Source organism: Salmo trutta, chromosome 29 (assembly GCF_901001165.1).
Source record: "Salmo trutta chromosome 29, fSalTru1.1, whole genome shotgun sequence".
Lineage (NCBI taxonomy): Eukaryota > Metazoa > Chordata > Actinopteri > Salmoniformes > Salmonidae > Salmo > Salmo trutta.
In genome coordinates, this window is record NC_042985.1 from 693,371 (window position 1) to 712,462 (window position 19,092).

Genomic DNA, 19,092 nt, shown 5'->3' on the forward strand with positions numbered 1-19,092 from the left:
ATTGTATTAGTCAATATAACCTTCTGGTTAAACATACCTCAGGATCCAGGGTTGGGAAACCATGTCATTCTATTAGTCAATATAACCTTCTGGTTAAACATACCTCAGGATCCAGGGTTGGGGAAACTGAGTCATTGTATTAGTCAATATAACCTTCTGGTTAAACATACCTCAGGATCCAGGGTTGGGGAAACTGAGTTATTCTATTAGTCAATATAACCTTCTGGTTAAACATACCCCAGGATCCAGGGTTGGGGAAACTGAGTCATTGTATTAGTCAATATAACCTTCTGGTTAAACATACCTCAGGATCCAGGGTTGGGAAACCATGTCATTCTATTAGTCAATATAACCTTCTGGTCAAACATACCTCAGGATCCAGGGTTGGGGAAACTGAGTCATTGTATTTGTCAATATAACCTTCTGGTTAAACATACCTCAGGATCCAGGGTTGGGGAAACTGAGTCATTGTATTAGTCAATATAACCTTCTGGTTAAACATACCTCAGGATCCAGGGTTGGGAAACCATGTCATTCTATTAGTCAATATAACCTTCTGGTTAAACATACCTCAGGATCCAGGGTTGGGGAAACTGAGTCATTGTATTAGTCAATATAACCTTCTGGTTAAACATACCCCAGGATCCAGGGTTGGGGAAACTGAGTCATTGTATTAGTCAATATAACCTTCTGGTTAAACATACCCCAGGATCCAGGGTTGGGGAAACTGAGTCATTCTATTAGTCAATATAACCTTCTGGTTAAACATACCTCAGGATCAAGGGTTGGGGAAACTGAGTCATTCTATTAGTCAATATAACCTTCTGGTTAAACATACCTCAGGATCAAGGGTTGGGGAAACTGAGTCATTCTATTAGTCAATATAACCTCCTGGTCAAACATACCTCAGGATCCAAGGTTGGGGAAACTGAGTCATTGTATTAGTCAATATAACCTTCTGGTTAAACATACCTCAGGATCCAGGGTTGGGAAACCATGTCATTCTATTAGTCAATATAACCTTCTGGTTAAACATACCTCAGGATCCAGGGTTGGGGAAACTGAGTCATTGTATTAGTCAATATAACCTCCTGGTCAAACATACCTCAGGATCCAAGGTTGGGGAAACTGAGTCATTGTATTAGTCAATATAACCTTCTGGTTAAACATACCTCAGGATCCAGGGTTGGGAAACCATGTCATTCTATTAGTCAATATAACCTCCTGGTCAAACATTCTTCAGGATCCAAGGTTGTGGAAACTGAGTCATTCTATTAGTCAATATAACCTTCTGGTTAAACATACCTCAGGATCCAGGGTTGGGAAACCATGTCATTCTATTAGTCAATATAACCTTCTGGTTAAACATACCTCAGGATCCAGGGTTGGGGAAACTGAGTCATTGTATTAGTCAATATAACCTTCTGGTTAAACATACCCCAGGATCCAGGGTTGGGGAAACTGAGTCATTCTATTAGTCAATATAACCTTCTGGTTAAACATACCTCAGGATCCAGGGTTGGGGAAACTGAGTCATTGTATTAGTCAATATAACCTTCTGGTTAAACATACCTCAGGATCCAGGGTTGGGAAACCATGTCATTCTATTAGTCAATATAACCTTCTGGTTAAACATACCTCAGGATCCAGGGTTGGGGAAACTGAGTCATTGTATTAGTCAATATAACCTTCTGGTTAAACATACCTCAGGATCCAGGGTTGGGGAAACTGAGTCATTCTATTAGTCAATATAACCTTCTGGTTAAACATACCCCAGGATCCAGGGTTGGGGAAACTGAGTCATTGTATTAGTCAATATAACCTTCTGGTTAAACATACCTCAGGATCCAGGGTTGGGAAACCATGTCATTCTATTAGTCAATATAACCTTCTGGTCAAACATACCTCAGGATCCAGGGTTGGGGAAACTGAGTCATTGTATTTGTCAATATAACCTTCTGGTTAAACATACCTCAGGATCCAGGGTTGGGGAAACTGAGTCATTGTATTAGTCAATATAACCTTCTGGTTAAACATACCTCAGGATCCAGGGTTGGGAAACCATGTCATTCTATTAGTCAATATAACCTTCTGGTTAAACATACCTCAGGATCCAGGGTTGGGGAAACTGAGTCATTGTATTAGTCAATATAACCTTCTGGTTAAACATACCCCAGGATCCAGGGTTGGGGAAACTGAGTCATTGTATTAGTCAATATAACCTTCTGGTTAAACATACCTCAGGATCCAGGGTTGGGAAACCATGTCATTCTATTAGTCAATATAACCTTCTGGTCATACATACCTCAGGATCCAGGGTTGGGGAAACTGAGTCATTGTATTAGTCAATATAACCTTCTGGTTAAACATACCTCAGGATCCAGGGTTGGGGAAACTGAGTCATTGTATTAGTCAATATAACCTTCTGGTTAAACATACCTCAGGATCCAGGGTTGGGAAACCATGTCATTCTATTAGTCAATATAACCTTCTGGTTAAACATACCCCAGGATCCAGGGTTGGGGAAACTGAGTCATTCTATTAGTCAATATAACCTTCTGGTTAAACATACCTCAGGATCAAGGGTTGGGGAAACTGAGTCATTCTATTAGTCAATATAACCTTCTGGTTAAACATACCTCAGGATCCAGGGTTGGGGAAACTGAGTCATTGTATTAGTCAATATAACCTCCTGGTCAAACATACCTCAGGATCCAAGGTTGGGGAAACTGAGTCATTGTATTAGTCAATATAACCTTCTGGTTAAACATACCTCAGGATCCAGGGTTGGGAAACCATGTCATTCTATTAGTCAATATAACCTTCTGGTTAAACGTACCTCAGGATCCAGGGTTGGGGAAACTGAGTCATTGTATTAGTCAATATAACCTTCTGGTTAAACATACCCCAGGATCCAGGGTTGGGGAAACTGAGTCATTCTATTAGTCAATATAACCTTCTGGTTAAACATACCTCAGGATCCAGGGTTGGGGAAACTGAGTCTTTCTATTAGTCAATATAACCTTCTGGTTAAACATACCTCAGGATCCAGAGTTGGGAAACCATGTCATTCTATTAGTCAATATAACCTTCTGGTTAAACATACCTCAGGATCCAGGGTTGGGGAAACTGAGTCATTCTATTAGTCAATATAACCTTCTGGTCAAACATACCTCAGGATCCAGAGTTGGGAAACTGAGTCTTTGTATTAGTCAATATAACCTTCTGGTTAAACATACCTCAGGATCCAGGGTTGGGAAACCATGTCATTCTATTAGTCAATATAACCTTCTGGTTAAACATACCTCAGGATCCAGGGTTGGGGAAACTGAGTCATTCTATTAGTCAATATAACCTTCTGGTTAAACATACCTCAGGATCCAGGGTTGGGGAAACTGAGTCATTCTATTAGTCAATATAACCTTCTGGTTAAACATACCTCAGGATCCAGAGTTGGGAAACCATGTCATTCTATTAGTCAATATAACCTTCTGGTTAAACATACCTCAGGATCCAAGGTTGGGGAAACTGAGTCATTCTATTAGTCAATATAACCTTCTGGTCAAACATACCTCAGGATCCAGGGTTGGGGAAACTGAGTCTTTGTATTAGTCAATATAACCTTCTGGTTAAACATACCTCAGGATCCAGGGTTGGGAAACCATGTCATTCTATTAGTCAATATAACCTTCTGGTTAAACATACCTCAGGATCCAGGGTTGGGGAAACTGAGTCATTCTATTAGTCAATATAACCTTCTGGTTAAACATACCTCAGGATCCAGGGTTGGGGAAACTGAGTCATTCTATTAGTCAATATAACCTTCTGGTTAAACATACCCCAGGATCCAGGGTTGGGGAAACTGAGTCATTCTATTAGTCAATATAACCTTCTGGTTAAACATACCTCAGGATCAAGGGTTGGGGAAACTGAGTCATTCTATTAGTCAATATAACCTTCTGGTTAAACATACCTCAGGATCAAGGGTTGGGGAAACTGAGTCATTCTATTAGTCAATATAACCTCCTGGTCAAACATACCTCAGGATCCAGGGTTGGGGAAACTGAGTCATTGTATTAGTCAATATAACCTTCTGGTTAAACATACCTCAGGATCCAGGGTTGGGAAACCATGTCATTCTATTAGTCAATATAACCTTCTGGTTAAACATACCTCAGGATCCAGGGTTGGGGAAACTGAGTCATTGTATTAGTCAATATAACCTCCTGGTCAAACATACCTCAGGATCCAAGGTTGGGGAAACTGAGTCATTGTATTAGTCAATATAACCTTCTGGTTAAACATACCTCAGGATCCAGGGTTGGGAAACCATGTCATTCTATTAGTCAATATAACCTCCTGGTCAAACATACCTCAGGATCCAAGGTTGGGGAAACTGAGTCATTCTATTAGTCAATATAACCTTCTGGTTAAACATACCTCAGGATCCAGGGTTGGGAAACCATGTCATTCTATTAGTCAATATAACCTTCTGGTTAAACATACCTCAGGATCCAGGGTTGGGGAAACTGAGTCATTGTATTAGTCAATATAACCTTCTGGTTAAACATACCCCAGGATCCAGGGTTGGGGAAACTGAGTCATTCTATTAGTCAATATAACCTTCTGGTTAAACATACCTCAGGATCCAGGGTTGGGGAAACTGAGTCATTGTATTAGTCAATATAACCTTCTGGTTAAACATACCTCAGGATCCAGGGTTGGGAAACCATGTCATTCTATTAGTCAATATAACCTTCTGGTTAAACATACCTCAGGATCCAGGGTTGGGGAAACTGAGTCATTGTATTAGTCAATATAACCTTCTGGTTAAACATACCTCAGGATCCAGGGTTGGGGAAACTGAGTTATTCTATTAGTCAATATAACCTTCTGGTTAAACATACCCCAGGATCCAGGGTTGGGGAAACTGAGTCATTGTATTAGTCAATATAACCTTCTGGTTAAACATACCTCAGGATCCAGGGTTGGGAAACCATGTCATTCTATTAGTCAATATAACCTTCTGGTCAAACATACCTCAGGATCCAGGGTTGGGGAAACTGAGTCATTGTATTTGTCAATATAACCTTCTGGTTAAACATACCTCAGGATCCAGGGTTGGGGAAACTGAGTCATTGTATTAGTCAATATAACCTTCTGGTTAAACATACCTCAGGATCCAGGGTTGGGAAACCATGTCATTCTATTAGTCAATATAACCTTCTGGTTAAACATACCTCAGGATCCAGGGTTGGGGAAACTGAGTCATTGTATTAGTCAATATAACCTTCTGGTTAAACATACCCCAGGATCCAGGGTTGGGGAAACTGAGTCATTGTATTAGTCAATATAACCTTCTGGTTAAACATACCTCAGGATCCAGGGTTGGGAAACCATGTCATTCTATTAGTCAATATAACCTTCTGGTCATACATACCTCAGGATCCAGGGTTGGGGAAACTGAGTCATTGTATTAGTCAATATAACCTTCTGGTTAAACATACCTCAGGATCCAGGGTTGGGGAAACTGAGTCATTGTATTAGTCAATATAACCTTCTGGTTAAACATACCTCAGGATCCAGGGTTGGGAAACCATGTCATTCTATTAGTCAATATAACCTTCTGGTTAAACATACCCCAGGATCCAGGGTTGGGGAAACTGAGTCATTCTATTAGTCAATATAACCTTCTGGTTAAACATACCTCAGGATCAAGGGTTGGGGAAACTGAGTCATTCTATTAGTCAATATAACCTTCTGGTTAAACATACCTCAGGATCCAGGGTTGGGGAAACTGAGTCATTGTATTAGTCAATATAACCTCCTGGTCAAACATACCTCAGGATCCAAGGTTGGGGAAACTGAGTCATTGTATTAGTCAATATAACCTTCTGGTTAAACATACCTCAGGATCCAGGGTTGGGAAACCATGTCATTCTATTAGTCAATATAACCTTCTGGTTAAACATACCTCAGGATCCAGGGTTGGGGAAACTGAGTCATTGTATTAGTCAATATAACCTTCTGGTTAAACATACCCCAGGATCCAGGGTTGGGGAAACTGAGTCATTCTATTAGTCAATATAACCTTCTGGTTAAACATACCTCAGGATCCAGGGTTGGGGAAACTGAGTCTTTCTATTAGTCAATATAACCTTCTGGTTAAACATACCTCAGGATCCAGAGTTGGGAAACCATGTCATTCTATTAGTCAATATAACCTTCTGGTTAAACATACCTCAGGATCCAGGGTTGGGGAAACTGAGTCATTCTATTAGTCAATATAACCTTCTGGTCAAACATACCTCAGGATCCAGAGTTGGGAAACTGAGTCTTTGTATTAGTCAATATAACCTTCTGGTTAAACATACCTCAGGATCCAGGGTTGGGAAACCATGTCATTCTATTAGTCAATATAACCTTCTGGTTAAACATACCTCAGGATCCAGGGTTGGGGAAACTGAGTCATTCTATTAGTCAATATAACCTTCTGGTTAAACATACCTCAGGATCCAGGGTTGGGGAAACTGAGTCATTCTATTAGTCAATATAACCTTCTGGTTAAACATACCTCAGGATCCAGAGTTGGGAAACCATGTCATTCTATTAGTCAATATAACCTTCTGGTTAAACATACCTCAGGATCCAGGGTTGGGGAAACTGAGTCATTCTATTAGTCAATATAACCTTCTGGTCAAACATACCTCAGGATCCAGGGTTGGGGAAACTGAGTCTTTGTATTAGTCAATATAACCTTCTGGTTAAACATACCTCAGGATCCAGGGTTGGGAAACCATGTCATTCTATTAGTCAATATAACCTTCTGGTTAAACATACCTCAGGATCCAGGGTTGGGGAAACTGAGTCATTCTATTAGTCAATATAACCTTCTGGTTAAACATACCTCAGGATCCAGGGTTGGGGAAACTGAGTCATTCTATTAGTCAATATAACCTTCTGGTTAAACATACCCCAGGATCCAGGGTTGGGGAAACTGAGTCATTCTATTAGTCAATATAACCTTCTGGTTAAACATACCTCAGGATCAAGGGTTGGGGAAACTGAGTCATTCTATTAGTCAATATAACCTTCTGGTTAAACATACCTCAGGATCAAGGGTTGGGGAAACTGAGTCATTCTATTAGTCAATATAACCTCCTGGTCAAACATACCTCAGGATCCAAGGTTGGGGAAACTGAGTCATTGTATTAGTCAATATAACCTTCTGGTTAAACATACCTCAGGATCCAGGGTTGGGAAACCATGTCATTCTATTAGTCAATATAACCTTCTGGTTAAACATACCTCAGGATCCAGGGTTGGGGAAACTCAGTCATTGTATTAGTCAATATAACCTCCTGGTCAAACATACCTCAGGATCCAAGGTTGGGGAAACTGAGTCATTGTATTAGTCAATATAACCTTCTGGTTAAACATACCTCAGGATCCAGGGTTGGGAAACCATGTCATTCTATTAGTCAATATAACCTCCTGGTCAAACATACCTCAGGATCCAAGGTTGGGGAAACTGAGTCATTCTATTAGTCAATATAACCTTCTGGTTAAACATACCTCAGGATCCAGGGTTGGGAAACCATGTCATTCTATTAGTCAATATAACCTTCTGGTTAAACATACCTCAGGATCCAGGGTTGGGGAAACTGAGTCATTGTATTAGTCAATATAACCTTCTGGTTAAACATACCCCAGGATCCAGGGTTGGGGAAACTGAGTCATTCTATTAGTCAATATAACCTTCTGGTTAAACATACCTCAGGATCCAGGGTTGGGGAAACTGAGTCATTGTATTAGTCAATATAACCTTCTGGTTAAACATACCTCAGGATCCAGGGTTGGGAAACCATGTCATTCTATTAGTCAATATAACCTTCTGGTTAAACATACCTCAGGATCCAGGGTTGGGGAAACTGAGTCATTGTATTAGTCAATATAACCTTCTGGTTAAACATACCTCAGGATCCAGGGTTGGGGAAACTGAGTTATTCTATTAGTCAATATAACCTTCTGGTTAAACATACCCCAGGATCCAGGGTTGGGGAAACTGAGTCATTGTATTAGTCAATATAACCTTCTGGTTAAACATACCTCAGGATCCAGGGTTGGGAAACCATGTCATTCTATTAGTCAATATAACCTTCTGGTCAAACATACCTCAGGATCCAGGGTTGGGGAAACTGAGTCATTGTATTTGTCAATATAACCTTCTGGTTAAACATACCTCAGGATCCAGGGTTGGGGAAACTGAGTCATTGTATTAGTCAATATAACCTTCTGGTTAAACATACCTCAGGATCCAGGGTTGGGAAACCATGTCATTCTATTAGTCAATATAACCTTCTGGTTAAACATACCTCAGGATCCAGGGTTGGGGAAACTGAGTCATTGTATTAGTCAATATAACCTTCTGGTTAAACATACCCCAGGATCCAGGGTTGGGGAAACTGAGTCATTGTATTAGTCAATATAACCTTCTGGTTAAACATACCTCAGGATCCAGGGTTGGGAAACCATGTCATTCTATTAGTCAATATAACCTTCTGGTTAAACATACCTCAGGATCCAGGGTTGGGGAAACTGAGTCATTGTATTAGTCAATATAACCTTCTGGTTAAACATACCTCAGGATCCAGGGTTGGGGAAACTGAGTTATTCTATTAGTCAATATAACCTTCTGGTTAAACATACCCCAGGATCCAGGGTTGGGGAAACTGAGTCATTGTATTAGTCAATATAACCTTCTGGTTAAACATACCTCAGGATCCAGGGTTGGGAAACCATGTCATTCTATTAGTCAATATAACCTTCTGGTCAAACATACCTCAGGATCCAGGGTTGGGGAAACTGAGTCATTGTATTTGTCAATATAACCTTCTGGTTAAACATACCTCAGGATCCAGGGTTGGGGAAACTGAGTCATTGTATTAGTCAATATAACCTTCTGGTTAAACATACCTCAGGATCCAGGGTTGGGAAACCATGTCATTCTATTAGTCAATATAACCTTCTGGTTAAACATACCTCAGGATCCAGGGTTGGGGAAACTGAGTCATTGTATTAGTCAATATAACCTTCTGGTTAAACATACCCCAGGATCCAGGGTTGGGGAAACTGAGTCATTGTATTAGTCAATATAACCTTCTGGTTAAACATACCTCAGGATCCAGGGTTGGGAAACCATGTCATTCTATTAGTCAATATAACCTTCTGGTCATACATACCTCAGGATCCAGGGTTGGGGAAACTGAGTCATTGTATTAGTCAATATAACCTTCTGGTTAAACATACCTCAGGATCCAGGGTTGGGGAAACTGAGTCATTCTATTAGTCAATATAACCTTCTGGTTAAACATACCTCAGGATCCAGGGTTGGGAAACCATGTCATTCTATTAGTCAATATAACCTTCTGGTTAAACATACCCCAGGATCCAGGGTTGGGGAAACTGAGTCATTCTATTAGTCAATATAACCTTCTGGTTAAACATACCTCAGGATCAAGGGTTGGGGAAACTGAGTCATTCTATTAGTCAATATAACCTTCTGGTTAAACATACCTAAGGATCCAGGGTTGGGGAAACTGAGTCATTGTATTAGTCAATATAACCTCCTGGTCAAACATACCTCAGGATCCAAGGTTGGGGAAACTGAGTCATTGTATTAGTCAATATAACCTTCTGGTTAAACATACCTCAGGATCCAGGGTTGGGAAACCATGTCATTCTATTAGTCAATATAACCTTCTGGTTAAACATACCTCAGGATCCAGGGTTGGGGAAACTGAGTCATTGTATTAGTCAATATAACCTTCTGGTTAAACATACCCCAGGATCCAGGGTTGGGGAAACTGAGTCATTCTATTAGTCAATATAACCTTCTGGTTAAACATACCTCAGGATCCAGGGTTGGGGAAACTGAGTCTTTCTATTAGTCAATATAACCTTCTGGTTAAACATACCTCAGGATCCAGAGTTGGGAAACCATGTCATTCTATTAGTCAATATAACCTTCTGGTTAAACATACCTCAGGATCCAGGGTTGGGGAAACTGAGTCATTCTATTAGTCAATATAACCTTCTGGTCAAACATACCTCAGGATCCAGAGTTGGGAAACTGAGTCTTTGTATTAGTCAATATAACCTTCTGGTTAAACATACCTCAGGATCCAGGGTTGGGAAACCATGTCATTCTATTAGTCAATATAACCTTCTGGTTAAACATACCTCAGGATCCAGGGTTGGGGAAACTGAGTCATTCTATTAGTCAATATAACCTTCTGGTTAAACATACCTCAGGATCCAGGGTTGGGGAAACTGAGTCATTCTATTAGTCAATATAACCTTCTGGTTAAACATACCTCAGGATCCAGAGTTGGGAAACCATGTCATTCTATTAGTCAATATAACCTTCTGGTTAAACATACCTCAGGATCCAGGGTTGGGGAAACTGAGTCATTCTATTAGTCAATATAACCTTCTGGTCAAACATACCTCAGGATCCAGGGTTGGGGAAACTGAGTCTTTGTATTAGTCAATATAACCTTCTGGTTAAACATACCTCAGGATCCAGGGTTGGGAAACCATGTCATTCTATTAGTCAATATAACCTTCTGGTTAAACATACCTCAGGATCCAGGGTTGGGGAAACTGAGTCATTCTATTAGTCAATATAACCTTCTGGTTAAACATACCTCAGGATCCAGGGTTGGGGAAACTGAGTCATTCTATTAGTCAATATAACCTTCTGGTTAAACATACCCCAGGATCCAGGGTTGGGGAAACTGAGTCATTCTATTAGTCAATATAACCTTCTGGTTAAACATACCTCAGGATCAAGGGTTGGGGAAACTGAGTCATTCTATTAGTCAATATAACCTTCTGGTTAAACATACCTCAGGATCAAGGGTTGGGGAAACTGAGTCATTCTATTAGTCAATATAACCTCCTGGTCAAACATACCTCAGGATCCAAGGTTGGGGAAACTGAGTCATTGTATTAGTCAATATAACCTTCTGGTTAAACATACCTCAGGATCCAGGGTTGGGAAACCATGTCATTCTATTAGTCAATATAACCTTCTGGTTAAACATACCTCAGGATCCAGGGTTGGGGAAACTGAGTCATTGTATTAGTCAATATAACCTCCTGGTCAAACATACCTCAGGATCCAAGGTTGGGGAAACTGAGTCATTGTATTAGTCAATATAACCTTCTGGTTAAACATACCTCAGGATCCAGGGTTGGGAAACCATGTCATTCTATTAGTCAATATAACCTCCTGGTCAAACATACCTCAGGATCCAAGGTTGGGGAAACTGAGTCATTCTATTAGTCAATATAACCTTCTGGTTAAACATACCTCAGGATCCAGGGTTGGGAAACCATGTCATTCTATTAGTCAATATAACCTTCTGGTTAAACATACCTCAGGATCCAGGGTTGGGGAAACTGAGTCATTCTATTAGTCAATATAACCTTCTGGTTAAACATACCCCAGGATCCAGGGTTGGGGAAACTGAGTCATTCTATTAGTCAATATAACCTTCTGGTTAAACATACCTCAGGATCCAGGGTTGGGGAAACTGAGTCATTGTATTAGTCAATATAACCTTCTGGTTAAACATACCTCAGGATCCAGGGTTGGGAAACCATGTCATTCTATTAGTCAATATAACCTTCTGGTTAAACATACCTCAGGATCCAGGGTTGGGGAAACTGAGTCATTGTATTAGTCAATATAACCTTCTGGTTAAACATACCTCAGGATCCAGGGTTGGGGAAACTGAGTTATTCTATTAGTCAATATAACCTTCTGGTTAAACATACCCCAGGATCCAGGGTTGGGGAAACTGAGTCATTGTATTAGTCAATATAACCTTCTGGTTAAACATACCTCAGGATCCAGGGTTGGGAAACCATGTCATTCTATTAGTCAGTATAACCTTCTGGTCAAACATACCTCAGGATCCAGGGTTGGGGAAACTGAGTCATTGTATTTGTCAATATAACCTTCTGGTTAAACATACCTCAGGATCCAGGGTTGGGGAAACTGAGTCATTGTATTAGTCAATATAACCTTCTGGTTAAACATACCTCAGGATCCAGGGTTGGGAAACCATGTCATTCTATTAGTCAATATAACCTTCTGGTTAAACATACCTCAGGATCCAGGGTTGGGGAAACTGAGTCATTGTATTAGTCAATATAACCTTCTGGTTAAACATACCCCAGGATCCAGGGTTGGGGAAACTGAGTCATTGTATTAGTCAATATAACCTTCTGGTTAAACATACCTCAGGATCCAGGGTTGGGAAACCATGTCATTCTATTAGTCAATATAACCTTCTGGTCAAACATACCTCAGGATCCAGGGTTGGGGAAACTGAGTCATTGTATTAGTCAATATAACCTTCTGGTTAAACATACCTCAGGATCCAGGGTTGGGGAAACTGAGTCATTGTATTAGTCAATATAACCTTCTGGTTAAACATACCTCAGGATCCAGGGTTGGGAAACCATGTAATTCTATTAGTCAATATAACCTTCTGGTCAAACATACCTCAGGATCCAGGGTTGGGGAAACTGAGTCATTGTATTAGTCAATATAACCTTCTGGTTAAACATACCCCAGGATCCAGGGTTGGGGAAACTGAGTCATTGTATTAGTCAATATAACCTTCTGGTTAAACATACCCCAGGATCCAGGGTTGGGGAAACTGAGTCATTGTATTAGTCAATATAACCTTCTGGTCAAACATACCTCAGGATCCAGGGTTGGGGGAAACTGAGTCATTGTATTAGTCAATATAACCTTCTGGTCAAACATACCTCAGGATCCAGGGTTGGGGAAACTGAGTCATTATATTAGTCAATAGGTCTAAAACACAGTCACATCCACAATTCATGCTTGAAGGGTAATGTTTCATCAACCAGCATTTTTTATTTTTTTCTCAAAATTCAACAATATTATCTTTTATTTATTTACTGCTATAAAGTAACAAGAACGTACACTGCACCCCAACAAAAATACAAATAAAAAAACTGAAAAATCTGGATGCATCAGTCCTTCTGGGAGATAGGTAGAGGAATGAAGAAAGGATTCCTGTGATGGTGGTGTGTCTGTTGAAGGTGGCTGTTCTAGGGGTGAACAGGCTGAGGGAAGGGCCCTGTCCAGAAGAAAATTCTTGCACCTCCACCTTAGACCCTTGTCTGAGAGGATCAGACTGGTGTAAGCAACATGGCCAAAACTACCTAGCCTATCAGAGGGCAAGGTACTATCATCATACTGCATAAACCTATCAAATCTTCTCTGATCTCTACAAGCGTCTAGAGGTTAAGGGGTTGTTCTGAACAGGGCAATGGAGAGCAGAGGGAGGAGGCCTGTCTAGGTGAGGATATCGTGAGCCTGCTGTTCCACCAACACAGCCATGTTCTTCACATCCCCACACCAGAGGTCCAACCGGTCCTTCATGCCCTTGATCTGAAGAGGGACAGGGAAGAGAGTCAGGGTCAAAGGTTAACAGTCACAAGCTTTTCTATATCTCTAGGGTGATTTCTATAGCTCAAAGCCACTTATTTGAACTACAACTAGGATTGGTCTCAATGTCTTGTGTTACAAAGGACATTATAGTAAAACAGAATATTCCCTGTTTCTGGTCCAAACCTGGAGTCATGTCCAGCCCCTGAGAACCGGTGTTTCTCATTGATTGATTGATTATTATTCCTTGGCCCGTGAATATGAATATGTTAAGGCGTATGTATTTACCTGCTGCAGGTCCAGTACTCGGGGCTGCACCCAGGTCATCTGAACTTTCTGGTCCACCTCATCAATGTTTCCTTTGATCAGACCCACAGACAGAGCCTTCATCACTAGCAGCTCCACCTGCAGGGAACAACCAAGAACCACAATCAGACCCTGGTCTCCAGATAAACCCCCAGTTGTCAGCAACCCTGGTCTCCAGATAAACCCCCAGCTGTCAGCAACCCTGGTCTCCAGATAAACCCCCAGTTGTCAGCAACCCTGGTCTCCAGATAAACCCCCAGTTGTCAGCAACCCTGGAGGTGGAGCTACAGGATGTACAGGCCTATAGTTCCAGACAGTAAAGCACCGACTCAACTAAATGTTATTTTAATTGGGTGTTATTGTGCTGGGAAAACGCCTGTGGACCTGGTGACCACGGATACAGACCTATGTTCATTAGAAGCCTCCAGATACTAATGATTTGGTATAAGTGACATACGATTGGTGGATTGATGACCAACTGACCTCGTTGACGGGGATCTTGGCACTCTGTCCAATCTCATGGAAGGTCAGCTGTCTGTTGTTGGCGGGACGAGTGAACGTCATCTAGACGGAGGAGAGAAGAAGAGGTAGGGCTGTTTGAGCGCATCATTTACATTTATCCTCGTCATTAAGCAGGTGCTGTAATCCAGAGAGACTGACCAATCAGTGGATTCAACAGTAAGTTGGTAAAAGTCGGTAAAATCAGGTGTTGGAACCAAAATTATTTTCATATTTTTTCGTTCTGAACCATTATTATATATTGTTTACATTTAGCTCAACATTAAATGACTTCACCAATCAGTGTGAATAGAGCAGCTTGCTGTGGAACGGGCAAACTATTGTTTACATGCATTGGAAAGACAAGTGTAGGGCGTGAGAAGCGACTGAAATTTGGCAGGTGGAGAGAGAGCGATAGACGGTGGAGGCTTGAAGCGCTGGGCATCTTATGTCATAACATTATCTGAATTAGACCCAGAGAATTATACCTACGGAGGAGCGGCTGCTATGGAGAAACGTTGAATGTCTTTGAACTTCAGAGAGTTGGTTTAACGTTAGACTAGAGCTAACTAGCTTGTGTGTACAGAGTGGCACCAGAATTAAGATAAAACACATTTTACCTTTTTGTGAAATGTGATAACTATAGTATCATTAATTAGCATTGAAAAATTGAAGCCATCCTTCTGAATCATGCCTGTAACATCAGTAGCCTAGGCTTCAGAGGGGGGAGGGGCTACAGTAGCCTAGGCTTCAGAGGGCCTACAGTAGCCTAGGCTTCAGAGGGGGGAGGGCCTACAGTAGCCTACGCTTCAGAGTGCGGAGGGCCTACAGTAGCCTACGCTTCAGAGTGGGGAGGGCCTACAGTAGCCTAGGCTTCAGAGGGGGGAGGGGCTACAGTAGCCTACGCTTCAGAGGGGGGAGGGGCTACAGTAGCCTACACACACACACACACACACTGGCAAAGATCATCTGACAGGCAGACACTGGAAGACGTTTCTGAGTGACAGAGTGAAGGCTTCAGAAGGAGGGGGAGGGGCAGGCAGACACTGGAAGAAGTCTGAGTGACAGAGGGAGGGCTTTGCATAGTCACTTTGTTGTGGGACTGGACAAAATACCCGAAACGTAAAGGAACGTTATTAACCGGTTCCCAAGCTTTTAAAATAACGGTTCATTTCCGGAACAGTATAGATCACTTTTGTTCTCGGTTCAGATTCTGTTCCTCTAAAAATATGTTATTTTTCCGTTTTTGGTTCCTACCTTTGGGTAAAACAACCACATATCACATTCATTGTGAAAAGCAAAACCTTCCGTACTCAATCGTTAGTTCTCCTGCACTATAAAACATTCAGTTCAGAGAGGAAGAGAGAGCATTAGTTCTGCCGTGGGGGAGAGAGAGCGAGAGAGAAGAGAACCCACCTCCATCACACACAGCAGCTGAATCTTCTGCATCAGTTTGGCTTCATTTGCTGCCAGGTCAGGCTGCAACACACACAGACACACGTTGAAATGAGTTGTGTTTGTTGGTTAATGACAGGTGATTTCTAATCTTCTGTGAGTATAGTAACATTATTAACTTGCATTATCATTTTTAAAATGGGCCTCCAATCATAGCACCTCAACAAAACCATGTCCATGTGTATAAACACATTCTGGAAAGAGAGAACGGGAGCTACAATAGTTTTCGCTCTTTATTTCTTGCAATGATAGTTTCCATAGAGTACATTCAACCGACTGTTGTAGGCAGTACTATAGCCAGTTGTGCTGGTTACCTGCGCTCCCCAGGCAGACTTGTAGGCCTGGAACTTCTCCACGTTGCCTCCGTTGAAGGCGTACAATGTGTCTATCAGCCACTGCTTGTCTGTGCTCCTTAGGGACTCCAGTACTGGGTGCATCAGCTAAAAACACAAGCAGAGGCAGGCTGTCAAACAAAGGCTGTCAAAGCCATCTGGTGCTTCCAAGGCAAAACTTGAGCCCAAACTTTTGTGGCTGTCGCTCAGCCAAAACTAGCTTTAAATGGCTGCTTGACGCTTATTATCAGACAGTCTAATATCTCACCAGTTGGGAGGATACCTCAAAAACACAACTATCATGAGGGTGGTGATGGGTACTTACCAGCTCTCCGAAGTTGTAAACTCCTTCTCCTAAGAGTCCAGCCAGACCCAGTGTGAAAGCCCTCTCCTGCTTCTCTGTCTCTGATGGATATAAAGACATCAGTTATGACAGCTAGTGAGTACTAGCATAAAGACCTCATCAGTTATGACAGCTAGTGAGTACTAGCATAAAGACCTCATCAGTTATGACAACTAGTGAATACTAGCATAAAGACCTCATCAGTTATGACAACTAGTGAGTACTAGCATAAAGACCTCATCAGTTATGACAACTAGTGAGTACTAGCATAAAGACCTCATCAGTTATGACAACTAGTGAATACTAGCATAAAGACCTCATCAGTTATGACAACTAGTGAATACTAGCATAAAGACCTCATCAGTTATGACAACTAGTGAATACTAGCATAAAGACCTCATCAGTTATGACAACTAGTGAGTACTAGCACACAAAAAACGAATAACGCCTTCAAACAATTGTAAACAACATTTTTTCTTCTAATGATGCTTTTGTGATTTTACCAACATTAAAATTCTGCTGTATGATTTCAGTGCAACATAGTGCCTTTTTACATTGTAAACGGACGTTACCTGGCAGGTCTTTGATGTCAACACAGCCGAGGTAGCGCAGGGCGTCCTTGTAGTAAGAGGCATGGTTCCCCACGATGCGGTAGTATTTGCTGGACAGGTCGTAGAATCGCCCATGGACTGACGTCACACCAGGCAAGTTATTCAGCGTCTCCTCTACCTCCTCAATTAATATCTGCAGGACAGAAGGCAGGGTTTGCATACATATACACTGGATTGAAATGTACATACATATACATCTGACTACAGTAAGCTATTGTATGCTTTTGTTTGTTTTGATTACTGCCTTCTTGGGACAGGTCTCCATTGAGATGTTCGTTTTCCAGGTTTTTACCTACAAGTTACTGTATGCCCAGACAGTGTGTTACCTTTGTGGCTGGAAGGTCATTTATCTCCAGTTTAAGGGCTCCAATAGATGTCTTGCACAGAATGACAGACTCATCGTTGCTCTTCACCTTCTCCTTAGTCTTCTCAAGGAAAGTGATAGCATCTTTAGGATCTGAAAATGAGAACTTGGTTGAGCTGGTGGAAATCCCATGAGGTATCTGAGAGGATTCAAGTTCAATTACTTAGCATCAGCGAAGAAGGTGATAGGACTACTAACTGCATGTCACAACTGTGTTCTTACCTGTCATTTGTCTGGCAACATACAGGATGATCTCCACCAGAGACAGGGGGTTGATTCTACAAAAGACAGAGAGAAAGAAAGGTTATGACTGAACACCCTGAGATTGGACTACTAAACAGTGTTGTAATTCTAGCTACTATTCCAATTGTCAGAGAAGCAGTTATTTACTGTAGGTTGGTGTTGGTCCTACCTGTGGTCAAAGTCACTGAGGAAGTTATCGTACAGCTGTATGAGGCCATCTCCTGTGGCAAAGCAAGGGTCTTTTACAAAGTCTGTGAGCTTTAGGGTCAACTGATGCCACAACCTGTCAATGGAAAGACGGGTATGGTTAGGTACTAACAGTCATATGGGCATTACATGATGAATAAGAAACAATCCTGCACTGAATGGGGTTAGTAGCAAGCTGGTCAGATTTATTTTACCTTTATTTAACTAGGCAAGTCAGTTAAGAACAAGTTCTTATTTTCAATGACGGCCTAGGAACAGTGGGTTAACTGCCTTGTTCAGGGGCAGAACGACAGATTTTTATCTTGTCAGTTGGGGATTCGATCTTGCAACCTTTCGGTTACTAATCCAACGATCTAACCACTAGTTTACCTGCCGCCAGATGAAGTGAAGACGGAGACTATGAATACATATGCCTTGCAAGATTGCAAAATCAAAAGTCCCTAAACGCAAAAAAAACTAACGTTAAATAGCTAACATTGGCTAATTAGCTAGCCTCCCTGTCTACTGATGCATTTTAGCAACCGTTAACCGCATAGCATCAGGAAAGATTGTGGCCATGACGACTATCATAACAATACATTTTCGGTAACGTTAGGGACATGTTTCATATGTTTTATTCCACTCTACACAATTCACATTTGATAGATTGTGTGTCATTCATTGATGGTTGGTGTTTAGCTAGCTACTGTAGCATTAGCAAGCTAACTCCATGACTCAGCGCATGAATGACATACAAAAGCTAGCTAACGTAGACAGACGCTATCCTTACTTTTTGTTGTAAAACTCCTCTAGTGTGTGCCATTCCGATGCCATCTCCGGAGTTGAGCTCATGCTCTGTTGCGTTTTGAGGTACCCGGTAACATCTTTCATTGTCGCGGTAGGTTTGATTTAGATACCGAATGAGAAACGTGTTGACAACTTTTATCTGTAATTTCTGTACCTAGCTAGCTAACTGTACAGCTAGCACCACAAGCCAAAGATTAGACGCAAAGTATCATGGGAGCTGAGCTGACACAGGAATGTCTACCGTAATGTTTCTAACAAATACGCGTTTACGTGTTTTACGTGTTTTTATTACCCCATATATGTTTTTGATGTAATCACGATAAGTGGTTTAATTACTCGATATTAGTGAACCAAACTGATATTTACAATTTATAAAATAATGACAGTGAGCACTTATATTTAAATTGTTTATTCTAAACTGTAATATAATTGTACATATTTTACGGTATAAT

At 41.2% G+C, this 19,092-nt stretch overlaps 1 protein-coding gene across 1 annotated transcript; it reads right to left on the reverse strand.

Moving 5' to 3' along the window:
• Positions 1-12,925: 12,925 nt before the first annotated feature.
• Positions 12,926-18,863, reverse strand: LOC115166718 (26S proteasome non-ATPase regulatory subunit 13-like). The gene is made up of 11 exons (XM_029720435.1): positions 18,624-18,863; positions 17,817-17,930; positions 17,627-17,682; positions 17,367-17,497; positions 17,002-17,173; positions 16,412-16,491; positions 16,069-16,194; positions 15,716-15,778; positions 14,285-14,365; positions 13,784-13,900; positions 12,926-13,498 (listed from the first exon to the last, which is right to left on the reverse strand). The coding sequence occupies exons 1-11, from the start codon at positions 18,722-18,724 to the stop codon at positions 13,403-13,405; spliced, it is 1,137 nt and encodes a 378-aa protein (XP_029576295.1). The 5' UTR covers positions 18,725-18,863; the 3' UTR covers positions 12,926-13,402.
• Positions 18,864-19,092: the final 229 nt, after the last annotated feature.